At 39.5% G+C, this 12,831-nt stretch overlaps 1 protein-coding gene across 2 annotated transcripts; it reads left to right on the plus strand.

Moving 5' to 3' along the window:
- Positions 1-226: 226 nt before the first annotated feature.
- hmox2b (heme oxygenase 2b) lies at positions 227-11,556 on the plus strand. 2 transcript variants are annotated; one of them, XM_046865914.1, is made up of 6 exons: positions 227-383; positions 3,124-3,298; positions 5,508-5,625; positions 5,840-6,331; positions 9,326-9,446; positions 9,539-11,556. In XM_046865914.1, the coding sequence occupies exons 2-6, from the start codon at positions 3,210-3,212 to the stop codon at positions 9,664-9,666; spliced, it is 948 nt and encodes a 315-aa protein (XP_046721870.1). In that variant the 5' UTR covers positions 227-383; positions 3,124-3,209; the 3' UTR covers positions 9,667-11,556. The 2 variants fall into 2 exon arrangements, with proteins under 2 accessions (XP_046721870.1, XP_046721871.1); XM_046865915.1 differs by having other exon boundaries at positions 245-383; positions 3,103-3,298.
- The last annotated feature ends 1,275 nt before the right edge of the window (positions 11,557-12,831 follow it).

The following is a 12,831-nucleotide window of genomic DNA, read 5'->3' on the forward strand; positions in this document are numbered from 1 at the left end:
TAGGCATGGTTCTAGTATTCCCAGTATAAGTAATTTACCGCATGTGGATGTTTTTTCATATATCTTGCAGTCAAAGTTCACTGAACATCCCATTCATATATTAAAGTGAGAATTTATTGCATTTTCTGGTACATAAAACACAAAGCTGAACGTGACGTTCATTTAACGATCTCACATCTTCAGGAGCAATCTTGCTCATCTACAGATCCTCATATCTGAGATTTGCAGCTGCTCCTTTGGAGACCGTTGCAATATGGCGACCGCTACGACGCCTGCGAACCCCTGGGTTCCTGTTAGCACGTGGCAAATACGCACGTCCCCCTTCTGACCGGAAGTACGAAGTAAACAGGAGAGGAGAGTGTGTTCCTGAATTTGTTACACTGGTGAGTATTATCAGTTAGCCTTTGTTTAATAAGCTTTTAGGGAGCATGTGAAGGGTTTGGGGCTGATCGCTGAGAGCCCGAAAATAATTTAACAAATGTTGCTGAGAGACGTTAGCTGGAGGATGCTAGCGAGCTGTCAGGACCCACGCTGATAGATTACACAGAGCTAGTCGCTTATTTCTGCTTACTGTTGATAACCTCTTGATTTCAAATGACCTTGATTTGCAGACGGCTGTATTTGTGGTGAGACTCACTGGGATGCAGGCATAGCATAAACTATCCGGCTGTGTTCCAAATGCTTTATAGGGTGTATAAATACTAGGTGTAGTGAGTATCAGGGTTTATCAATAGCAGCTAATTGACTGAAGCCATGAGCATTAGCTTGTGTGAGACACTGCAGTATGGACATTAGTAAAAACACACATATGTAGTTGTAAATTCACAGTGAGGTCAGTCGCGGACAACACAGAGTTTACTGACAAAGTCATGGCCTTGTCTATTGGGCTCTTGTCCCCTTCCTCACTATCAGCTGACTCAGTTGAATAAACAAGTTTTTGCCCTGCGTGTGACAAATCTTTGTTGCTTCGGCAGAATTTTGTTGGTTCAGCAGTCTCACCATTTCTTTGCCATAAATTGTTCTCGGGCCTTGATTCAGAACCAGGACCCGAGGCTGTGCTCTATTGCTGCTGAGTTTTGCTTCAGTAAATGGCAATAGCTGAAATTATACACAGACACTTGCTGAAGTAAAACTTGGTGCTGTGTGTTTTGGTCCCATTCTTACCTTTCCAAATGTTTCTATTTTTTACATCTTACAACCTTGAAGCACGGTGGTGGGAGCATCATGTTGAGCCTGACCCTCGGTGTCATGGTTACTTCTCTGACTAAGTCTGCAGTCACACTAGATGCTCGGCATGCAAAATGGATTAGGTTATGTGCCCCCGGACATGACCATGATTAAATATGCAGTCTGTTTGTGTACGCAGCAACACTGCAAACTGCTATGTTGACAATGTGAAAGAATCTTTGCAAATGTATTAAAAATAACAAGCAAAAAAAATCAAATGTACATAAATATTCACAGCCTTTGCCATCACAGTTATCCTGTTTCCATTGATCATTCTTGAGACGTCTCTAAAACTTGATTGGTGTCTACCTGTGGTAAATTCAGTTGATTGGACATGATTTGGAAAGGCACACACCTGTCTATATAAAGGTCCCACAGTTAACAGTGCATATCAGAGCAGAAACCAAGCCATGAAGTCCAAGGAATTGTCTGTAGACCTATCTGACTAAGAACCTGATATTCCCTCTGAAAGAGCTCCTTTCTGTAGAGAGAGGAGAACTTTCCAGAAGAACAACCGTCTCTGCAGAACTCCACCTATCAGGCATGTATGGAAGAGTAGCCAGACAGAAGCCAATCCTCAGTAAAAGGCACAGAAATCCTGCCAGGGTTAGTTTTTGGTTTTTCACAAAAGGCACCTGAAGGACTTTAAGACCATGAGAAATAAAGATTGAAATCTTTGGCCTGAATGCCAAGTGTCTGGAGGACACCAGGCACCGCTCATCACCTGGACAATACCATCTCTACAGTAAAGCATGGTAATGGCAGCATCATGCTGTGGGGATGTTTTTCAGCAGCAGGAACTCTGAGACAAGTCAGGATCAAGGGAAGATGAATGCAGCAATGTACAGAGACATCCTTGATGAAATCCTGCTCCAGAGCGCTCTGGACCTCCAAGTGGGGCGACGGTTATTTTCCAACAGGACAACAGCCCTAAGCGCACAGCCAAGGTAAGAGTGGCTAAAGGACGACTCTGTGAATGTCCTTGAAGTCAGAGCCCAGACTTGATCTCGAATTAACATTTTTGGAGAGATCTGAAAATAGCTGTACTCCAACGCTCCCCATCCAACCTGTTGGCGCTTGAGAGGTTCTGCAAAGAAGAATGGGAGAAACTGCCTACAAATAGGTGCCAAGCTTGTGGCATCAAACTCAAAAAGACTTATGTACATGGGATGTTTTTCTTTTAATTACTGGATTAATAAATTTAATACATTTTGGTATAAAACTGTAACAACAAAATGTGAAAAAAGTTGAAGTGCTATGAATACTTTCTGAATGCACTGCATTCTGAAGAAAATGCACTGTGATGTCTTGATTTTTCATGAAAGGAATTCACAGCGTAGTTCAATGTACCTAAATCGAACTTTTGAGTGCAGCGAAATGTGAAACTTCACCGTTAGCTTGTGTTTCCAATGTCCGCTGTTCACATGTGCTGAACAGGAGTCAGTGGAATGAAATGTTATTAATGCTCTCTTAATCTGGTTTTTAGTGGAGGGCCTCTTCTACACAGAGTCACAGTTATTCATATTGCATTGTGTTTTTTTTTTTTTTACTGATGAATCTTATTAAATGTAATTATGCTTTGAGTTTGGGAATGTTTTATTACAGACTCTGGGACTTTCCAGAAACAGGTGTACTTATATTGAGATCATGTGACACTTTAATGGTCATGTCCACTAACACTAACACACTCATAACATTTACCTTTTTTTAATTTAAAAATACATTTGCAAACTAGATCAGTTTTCCCCACACTTTTAATATTATGGTTTGTCGTGTGTGGATTTGTGACCTAATACCTAAACACATGAATAGATCAGGAGTTTGAGTTTGAATAAGAAGCAATACTGAAGTGTCTTTTTCATCTTTTACATGGAGGCTCCACTTGTGTTCCTACAGTATTCTCAGTTTAAACGTGACCGAGTATTCAAAAAGCACGTGTCGTAACCACTTCCACACCAGTCAGCAGATACTGAGGGTGCAACATGTCTGCAGTAAAGACAGAAGATTCAGCAAGTGAGGGGAATGGTGAAGGTCCTGTGTACGAAGATAAAGAGGAAAACTACAATGTCAGGTATTGTGACGGTTTAAAATATAAACACATGACTAAACATTATAGAAAGATAAAGGAATGGAAATAGTGGAAAAACCATTATGGAGTAGAGCAGTAAAGGAACCTGACATTGATAATGTTCTATTGCACCAGTAGAAGTGATGTTTGTTAAAAGCATCTTTATTATATGCCGTTTGTAGTGATACACATTAAGTAAAATCTATGTGAGCATGCTGAGAAAGTTAAAACTCTTCAGCTTTTCATTCATTTTATGACATTTTTAGGAAGTTTCCTTTAATCAGGGGTCCACAAATGTTTAATTCATTAATCAACCCAGTCCCATGTTACACAAGGCCCAATTACCCAGTTTTTAATTTTTTTTAATAATTAACCTATAAGCTAATTATGTGCATTAATACAGAGAGGCTTTATGTCTCTATAGTCATTATCTTGCTCCAATGTCTCTGATGATGAAGCATTGGCTGTGAGTTGTGTGATTTTCGCGTCTCACATGAAAATGTTATTTGAGTGTGATTATCATTTTTGTTTTTGCATGATAGTGATTTATTGACATTTTATTAGATTTCAAGTGAAGGTGTTGTACGTAACGGTTTTCATGCTAGAGTGTTCTGTGCTTGACTGTTTGGTCACCAGTTCCACATTCCTTCATATTCCTGCTTCTAGAAATGTATTAATTTGACTGTGTGCTTAGTGCTAATAGGTGTGGTGGGATTTGGAAAGGAGTAGTGCAAACAATAAAGAAATATTTTAACATGGTAAAGTGTGCTGTATTGCTTTGAGAATGTTGATGGAGAAGTATAGAGAAGGTCAGAAGAAGTTGCTGTGTGTGTGTGTGTGTGTGTGTGTGTGTGTGTGTGTGTGTGTGGATTTAGAGAAAGCGTACGACAGGGTGCAGAGAGAGGAATTGTATTGTTTGAGGAATTCAGGTGTGTCAGAGAAGTATATTAGGTGGTGCTGGACATGTATGAGGAAAGTGTGACAGCAGTGAAGTGTGCAGTAGGAACGACAGACTGGTCTCTGAGCCCTTTCCTGTTTGCAGTGGTGATGGGACAGGTTGACGGATGGGGTCAGACAGGAGTCTCCATTGATTATGATGTTTGCGGATGACATTGTTATTTGTGGTGAGAGTAGGGAGCAGGTGGAGTAGAGCCTGGAGAGGTGGAGGTACGCGCTGGAGAGAAGGGGAATGAAAGTCAGACAGAGTACATGTGTGTAAATGAGATGTAGGGCAGTGGAGTGGTGCAGTTACAGGGTGAAGAGGTGGAGAAGGTGGAGGAGTGCAGGTACCTGGGGTCAACAGTGCAAAGTAATGGAGAGTGTGTTAGAGAAGTGAAGAAAAGAGTGCAGGCAGGGTGGAGTGGGTGGAGAAGAGTGAAAGGGAAAGTTTATAGGACTGTGGTGAGACCTGCGATGTTGTATGGTTTAGAGAAAGTGACATTGAGTAAAAGACAGGAGGTGGAGCTGGAGGTAGCAGAGCTGAAGATGTTGAGGTTTTCCTTGGGAGTGACGAGGATGGACAGGATTAGAAATGAGGACAGTTTATTAGAGGACATCGCATGTAGGACGTTTTGGAGATAAGTTGAGGGAGGCGAGATTGAGATGGTTAGGACGTGTACAGAGGAGGGACATGGAGTATATCGGTAGGAGAATGCTGAGGATGGAGCCACCAGGAAGGAGAGAAAGAAGAAGGTCAAGGAGGAAGTTTATGGATGTGGTGAAGGAAGACATGCAGGTAGTTGGTCTGAAAGAGGCAGATGTAGAGGACAGGGGGGTATGGAGATGGATGATCTGCTGTGGCAACCCCTAATGGGTGAAGTCGCAAGAAGAAAAAGAAAAAAGGGTCTGCTGTATGTTTAATCAATCATAAAATGTAGTCTTTTTTATTAATTTATTTTTAATTTAATTATTTTTTTTGTGTGTAAAAGCCTTTCTCAGGATTTTGAGATGAGGTGAAATAAAAATATCAGTGACCGTTAGAACAGCCCATTGGACTCATTTGACAGAACAGCAAATAGGAAAACCTAATATCCCGGACATATTGGCTTCAGGTGTTAGTGTATTGTTGTAATACAAGGAATTCATTAATCCTTTATAATGTTTAAGTTCTACGTAGTGCGTATACACATAATGTGTATGCATTTGTCAACAAACCTTTATTTATTTAGTTTTAGAATTTCTAGTCAAGCTACTGAAGCTCATTACCTTTCAGACCAGAAGACCTCTCTGAGCTGCTGGCTGCAGGAACCAAAGCAGTTCATGAGCAAGCTGAAAACACACAGTTCGTCAAAGATTTCCTTCGTGGATGCATACGCAAGGAGCTCTTTAAGGTTAGACATAAAAATAAAAAATAAAAAAGTTAGCGTGTACAGGGAATTACGGCATTCCTACTGTTTAGACTGGCTAATTCTCTCTCTCATTTATTCACTTACTCTCTCTCTCTCTCTCTCTCTCTCTCTCTCTCTCTCTCTCTCTCTCTCGCTCTTTTCCATTACAGAAATCCTTAAAAACAAAGCAAATTAACCTGCATTTCTCTGCTTCCAGCTTGGAGCTGTGGCACTTTATTACACCTATTCAGCCATGGAGGAAGAAATTGAGAAAAACAAGGATCACCCACAGTTTGCACCTCTTTACTTCCCCAGCGAGCTTCACCGGCGTGACGCACTGGCTCGGGATCTTGAGTACTTCTACGGCAAGGACTGGAAAGATCACATCAGCTGCTCTCCTGCCACTCAGCGCTATGTGGAGCGCATTCATGAAATCGCTCACGAAGACCCGGTTTTACTGGTGGCTCACGCATACACACGCTACATGGGTGACCTCTCAGGAGGTCAGGTGTTAAAGAAAGTGGCCCAGCGTGCTCTCAAGCTGCCCCCTACAGGAGAGGGAGTGTTTTTCTACCAGTTTGACAGCATCCACAGCAACAAAGCATTCAAGCAGCTGTACCGGAGTCGAATGAATGAGCTGGAGCTTGATACCAGCACAAAAGAAAAAATAGTTCAGGAGGCTGTGAGAGCGTTCCAGTTCAACATGGAGGTAGGATACTGCACTGAAGATATTTACTGTCCCAGTGTTAGAATCCATGTCTGGTTAGTGCTCAGTCATGTTCTCTAGCATCTACCACACCAAACAGTGACAGAAGCACTTTCCACCACTCCGTCTCAGAAATTGCACATTTTTAAATCATATTCCATTTTTTGACCCTCCAGAACCCTTTTTGTGTCAATGTATATCACGCTTCAAAATTTGATGACAGTTAGCTTCACATTATCTCAGTCTAAGAAACAGCTGTCTGTCTGTCTGTCTGTCTGTGTGTGTGTGTGTGTGTGTAATATATATATATATATATATATATATATATATATATATATATATATATATATATATATATATATATATATATATATGCATATATATACACATATATACACATTTTCGGCCGAAAGACTTTGATCACCGAAACAACGCGGCCGAAACAGTTTGTTGTGATGACGCAAACAGAAACCGCGCCTGCAGCAACATGTGTGGACGGATTTCAGTATATCTGAGAAAGACCCACGGATAGCGATTTGCAAACGTGGAACGAAATTTATTGGATATTTCAAACTTTTTTTAACAAATAAAAAACTGAAAAATTGGGCATGCAAAATTATTCAGCCCCCTTAAGTTAATACTTTGTAGCGCCACCTTTTGCTGCGATTACAGCTGTAAGTCGCTTGGGGTATGTCTCTATCAGTTTTGCACATTGAGAGACTGAAATTTTTGCCCATTCCTCCTTGCAAAACAGCTCGAGCTCAGTGAGGTTGGATGGAGAGCATTTGTGAACAGCAGTTTTCAGTTCTTTCCACAGATTCTCGATTGGATTCAGGTCTGGACTTTGACTTGGCCATTCTAACACCTGGATATGTTTATTTGTGAACCATTCCATTGTAGATTTTGCTTTATGTTTTGGATCATTGTCTTGTTGGAAGACAAATCTCTGTCCCAGTCTCAGGTCTTTTGCAGACTCCATCAGGTTTTCTTCCAGAATGGTCCTGTATTTGGCTCCATCCATCTTCCCATCAATTTTAACCATCTTCCCTGTCCCTGCTGAAGAAAAGCAGGCCCAAACCATGATGCTGCCACCACTATGTTTGACAGTGGGGATGGTGTGTTCAGGGTGATGAGCTGTGTTGCTTTTATGCCAAACATAACGTTTTGCATTGTTGCCAAAAAGTTCTATTTTGGTTTCATCTGACCAGAGCACCTTCTTCCACGTTTGGTGTGTCTCCCAGGTGGCTTGTGGCAAACTTTAAACAACACTTTTTATGGATATATTTAAGAAATGGCTTTCTTCTTGCCACTCTTCCATAAAGGCCAGATTTGTGCAGTATACGACTGATTGTCTCCCAACTTAGCTGTAGATCTCTGCAGTTCATCCAGAGTGATCATGGGCCTCTTGGCTGCATCTCTGATCAGTCTTCTCCTTGTATGAGCTGAAAGTTTAGAGGGACGGCCAGGTCTTGGTAGATTTGCAGTGGTCTGATACTCCTTCCATTTCAATATTATCGCTTGCACAGTGCTCCTTGGGATGTTTAAAGCTTGGGAAATCTTTTTGTATCCAAATCCGGCTTTAAACTTCTCCACAACAGTATCCTGGACCTGCTTGGTGTGTTCCTTGTTCTTCATGATGCTCTCTGCGCTTTAAACAGACCTCTGAGACTATCACAGTGCAGGTGCATTTATACGGAGACTTGATTACACACAGGTGGATTCTATTTATCATCATTAGTCATTTAGGTCAACATTGGCTCATTCAGAGATCCTCACTGAACTTCTGGAGAGAGTTTGCTGCACTGAAAGTAAAGGGGCTGAATAATTTTGCACGCCCAATTTTTCAGTTTTTTATTTGTTGAAAAAGTTTGAAATATCCAATAAATTCCGTTCCACTTCATGACTGTGTCCCACTTGTTGTTGATTCTTCACAAAAATTTACAGTTTCATATCTTTGTTTGAAGCCTGAAATGTGGCAAAAGGTCGCAAAGTTCAAGGGGGCCGAATACTTTCGCAAGGCACTGTAAATAGTTTAAAAATCATATATTGTGATTTCTGGATTTTTATATATATATATATATATATATATATATATATATATATATATATATATATATATATATAAAAATATACTTACAGACAGATGTTTCTTAGACTGATTTCCTTAAACAGCCAACAAATGTTAATTCTTTCTTTCCACGTTTCACCATGTTGAAAACTAATTTATTTATTTATTTATTTATTTTTACATTTTAAGTTCATTGTTTTCATCCTCCATTGTTTTTCTGATTTTTTTCTACTCGTTTCTTGAAAACAAACATCTCATTTACAATTTGCAATCACACCTGCACTAATGTGATCTTTTATCCACTGTTGTGGACATGGCTGTCAGGATCTTGTAGGTAGGTATCCTAAGGTATCCATTCCTAACAGGAAATCCAATAAACAGTGAAACATATAAACAGTGACAAAATCTTTAAAGTTTATTTTTATAGTTTTTGTGTGGAACAGTTGTGAGTAAAGTTTGCTGTAGAAAGGGAAAGAGCTGGTTTGGAAGTGGGTAATGAAAAGATACAATGAGAGTTGATCAATTACACTGAGAAGAGGGATGTAATGTGGGTGAGGTGAGCAGCACATTAATGTTAATAAGAGTTTACTTTTATGCTAATTGTGAAGTTTGTGGTGACTACAGCAGAAATTAAAAATGCTGTTTTTCTCATATCTCACATACACATGCCACTGTTTTGGTAAAAATAAAATACAGCAATTGTAAAGATTGACCTGACATTATAAAGTGATACTTTGCACCGATGCAGTTGCAAGCAGGACCTCTGGTATTTGGCCTTCAGCCTTTTAATGATTTAAGTATTGAAAGATAGAGTATTGCTGTGTATGTGGAGTTGAACTGAAATATAAATGCTATATTCTGTGGGCACTAACAGTAGTATACATTAACATTTAATTCCTCATGACTGACTGATTCTGTGTTTAATGTAGGTTTTTCAGGAGTTGGAGGAAATTGGGAAGACTATTCAAGATGATGTTCTGGATGGAGGTCCTATCCACGATCACATGACAGGAGACATCAGCAAATGTCCTTACTATGCTGCCAAAATGGGTAAACCTGATCCATCAGTTAGTCTTACAACTATTTTAAAAATAAGTGCTGCAAATGATTTGCTGAAAGCATCTGTCTCTTTCTTGGTGTAGCTGCCAGTGGAGGATCAGCATATGTTTATCAAATGGCTGCAGCGCTTCTCAGAAACCCCACAGGCCAAGTGCTGCTAGCAGCGTGGATCGCTGCTCTTGCCGGATTGGTTGCCTGGTACCTCATATGATCCATTCATGTGTCAATGGAATTGTAAATGTGTAATTCTTATGCCGATGTTTGAGCACCTTCCCCTTACCGGTATCCTGATCTTAAGAGAATTGCTAAGCCTTTTCTCAGACAAGCATGAAGGAGGAACTTCCATCATTAACCTCTTAAAAGAAGGATGACCTTTTGGGTCTGACTGATGAATACATTCTTTATATGCTTCTTTTACCTGGGAAATGTTGTCCCACTCAGCTTTCACTTACGGAGTGAATGTGTTTAGACTTTTGCTGCGTAGTGTATTGCATATAGATAACTATTAATGCTGTAATAATACTTCTCTGTGGTTTATTCAGTTCATTTCAGAAGTTTTGGAATAACACATTTATGCCCTGGCCCAAGTGGCACACTTGCAGCTTGCGATCCTTGTGTCTGTGATGCTCTGTGTTACTTATTTAAAAAAGGCATGAGAAGATGGCTCACGAGTACATTAGTACATCTACATTTTCAAATTTACACATCCTTTCATTGGTTAACCCCATGTCATCTGCATTGTAACCTGTTATCAGCCAGCTAACTTGCCTTGCTTGCTTTATAAATGAAATATCACCCTTAGCAACATTTACCTAAAGATTGATTTCAAGTTTTGGAGGCTCAAATTCTAGGAAATAAGAGCCATCAATCATAAACCTGTAGCAGCTAGAGGATGTGCTGGTGCTCAAAGAACAAGACAAAAAAAAAAAAAAAAAAAACAGGAAAAAAAGCACTCTGCACTCTGAATCTTACCAACGCTATCTCTTAGCCAATATGCAGTTCTGCTCAAGCTCCAGACAGGGTGGATCAGAAGCAGCTCGCAGATAAAATGGAGAAAACACTCCAAATTTTTAGTAAATAATTAAATGGCATTTAGCAGAATTGAAGTTATAACAGAGCAAAACTAATTCCCTAAAATAAATAGATACAATTAATATATTTTCAAGTAATAAATGTTTGCAGTAAGGCTCTTCAGTGTTATTTATAAAAGACTGCAGGCTTCCATTTCAGGAAAAACAGAGCTGAAACATGCTGAATGGAGAGTAAGATAAAGGAGTTAAAGATTTGAAACCAGCAGCCTGTGATTCAGCAACTAAAGATAATTTGAATTAGATCAGTTGTATCATAGGAATGTGTTTTTGTTGTATCATAGGAACACACCTATGTATCCTCACCACAAAAGGACCACAGGGATTAGGGCACTTCACATATATACTTCACATATTTCACATATGGATACTTCTGTACTCCATATCACACATAACTGCTTTCAATAATGATAAATGCTGTTATGCATGAACCAGAGAGCAGTATATCTGCAGGGCAGACTGTGTGTGTGTGTGTGTGTGTGTACGCACGCGTGCTATTAGCTCTTTCCAACTTGACAGGACTGGCGTTGCAGTGTATGTTCTTTTGCTCTGTGTTTTAAATGACCAAAATAATAATCTGGGCATTCAAAACCAAACACTGCTATACCATATCAGTTCTTGATGCAGTAGACAGTTTAATACATGTCACATGATTCACCACTCTGCTGTGATATGATGGTTTTTATATGACTGTAATACTGTAGCTTTTGAGAAGTATTGAAATAATAGATCATTTTTGCTAAATATATATGCTGATAAAGTACTAGTTTAAACACATTGTGCTGTGATTTTAGTTACTGATTATCAGTCCTGGGGTTTTAAGTGTTTGTTAAGGCAGCACATGTTACCACTTTTTGGACATTCAGAACCTGTTTAAAAACGGTTATAAGTTTTCTTTGGTCAGATAATGACATGTTAATGAGTATATAATGTTTCCAAATGTATTATATCACATACTTAGTTCAGCAGGTTGTTTGTGCAGTACTAGTGTTAAACATCTTTGTGCCATGAAATTATGCTTTTCTTGACGTTTTTTTAATTTAATGCAACATGATCCAGATGTGACACACATCAATTCAGAAGTTCTTGAATTAGTACTAATGTACTGGTACAGTTAAAGCTCTCATTACTTTTTTTTTTTTGACACTGGGTGAGTCTGGATCTTAGAGACAGTTTGTCGTATGATGCTGATGTTAGCAGCTGTAATAATAATCTGAGTCAGGATTTAATTCAATAGTAGATGAATACTATGTTTGCACAATGCAGTTGATTTGAGCAATGGAAATATTTTAGGCCTCCCCATAATCTCTCTAAGTAGCTTAATGCTCTTATAGTGAAAGTGCAACTTTTTTTGCACACTGTTGATTATATATGCACAGTGGTTTCTTTCTTGGATTAAAAGTGCATTTTACAGTTTCCCTTGTACACACATACAGTATTGTTCAAAATAATAGCAGTACAATGTGACTAACCAGAATAATCCAGGTTTTTAGTATATTTTTTATTGCTACGTGGCAAACAGGTTACCAGTTGGTGTGGTAGATTCTCAGAAAACAAACAAGACCCAGCATTCATGATATGCACGCTCTTAAGGCTGTGCAATTGGGCAATTAGGGGGTGCGTTAAAAAAAATAGCAGTGTGGCATTCAATCACTGAGGTCATCAATTTTGTGAAAAAACAGGTGTGAATCAGGTGGCCCCTATTTAAGGATGACGCCAGCACTTGTTGAACATGCATTTGAAAGCCTGAGGAAAATGGGTCGTTCAAGACATTGTTCAGAAGAACAGCGTACTTTGATTAAAAAGTTGATTGGAGAGGGGAAAACCTATAAAGAGGTGGAAAATATTATAGGCTGTTCAGCTAAAATGATCTCCAATGCCTTAAAATGGAGAGCAAAACCAGAGAGACGTGGAAGAAAACAGAAAACAACCATCAAAATGGATCGAAGAATAACCAGAATGGCAAAGGCTCAGCCAGTGATCAGCTCCAGGATGATCAAAGACAGTCTGGAGTTACCTGTAAGTACTGTGACAGTTAGAAGACGTCTGTGTGAAGCTAATCTATTTTCAAGAATCCCCATAAAGTCCCCTGTTAAAAAAGGCATGTGCAGAAGAGGTTACAATTCGCCAAAGAACACATCAACTGGCTTAAAGAGAAATGGAGGAACATTTTGTGGACTGATGAGAGTAAAATTGTTCTTTTTGGGTCCAAGGGCCACAGACAGTTTGTGAGACGACCCCCAAACTCTGAATTCAAGCCACAGTACACAGTGAAGACAGTGAAGCAT

Source organism: Silurus meridionalis, chromosome 14 (genome assembly GCF_014805685.1).
Source record: "Silurus meridionalis isolate SWU-2019-XX chromosome 14, ASM1480568v1, whole genome shotgun sequence".
NCBI lineage: Eukaryota > Metazoa > Chordata > Actinopteri > Siluriformes > Siluridae > Silurus > Silurus meridionalis.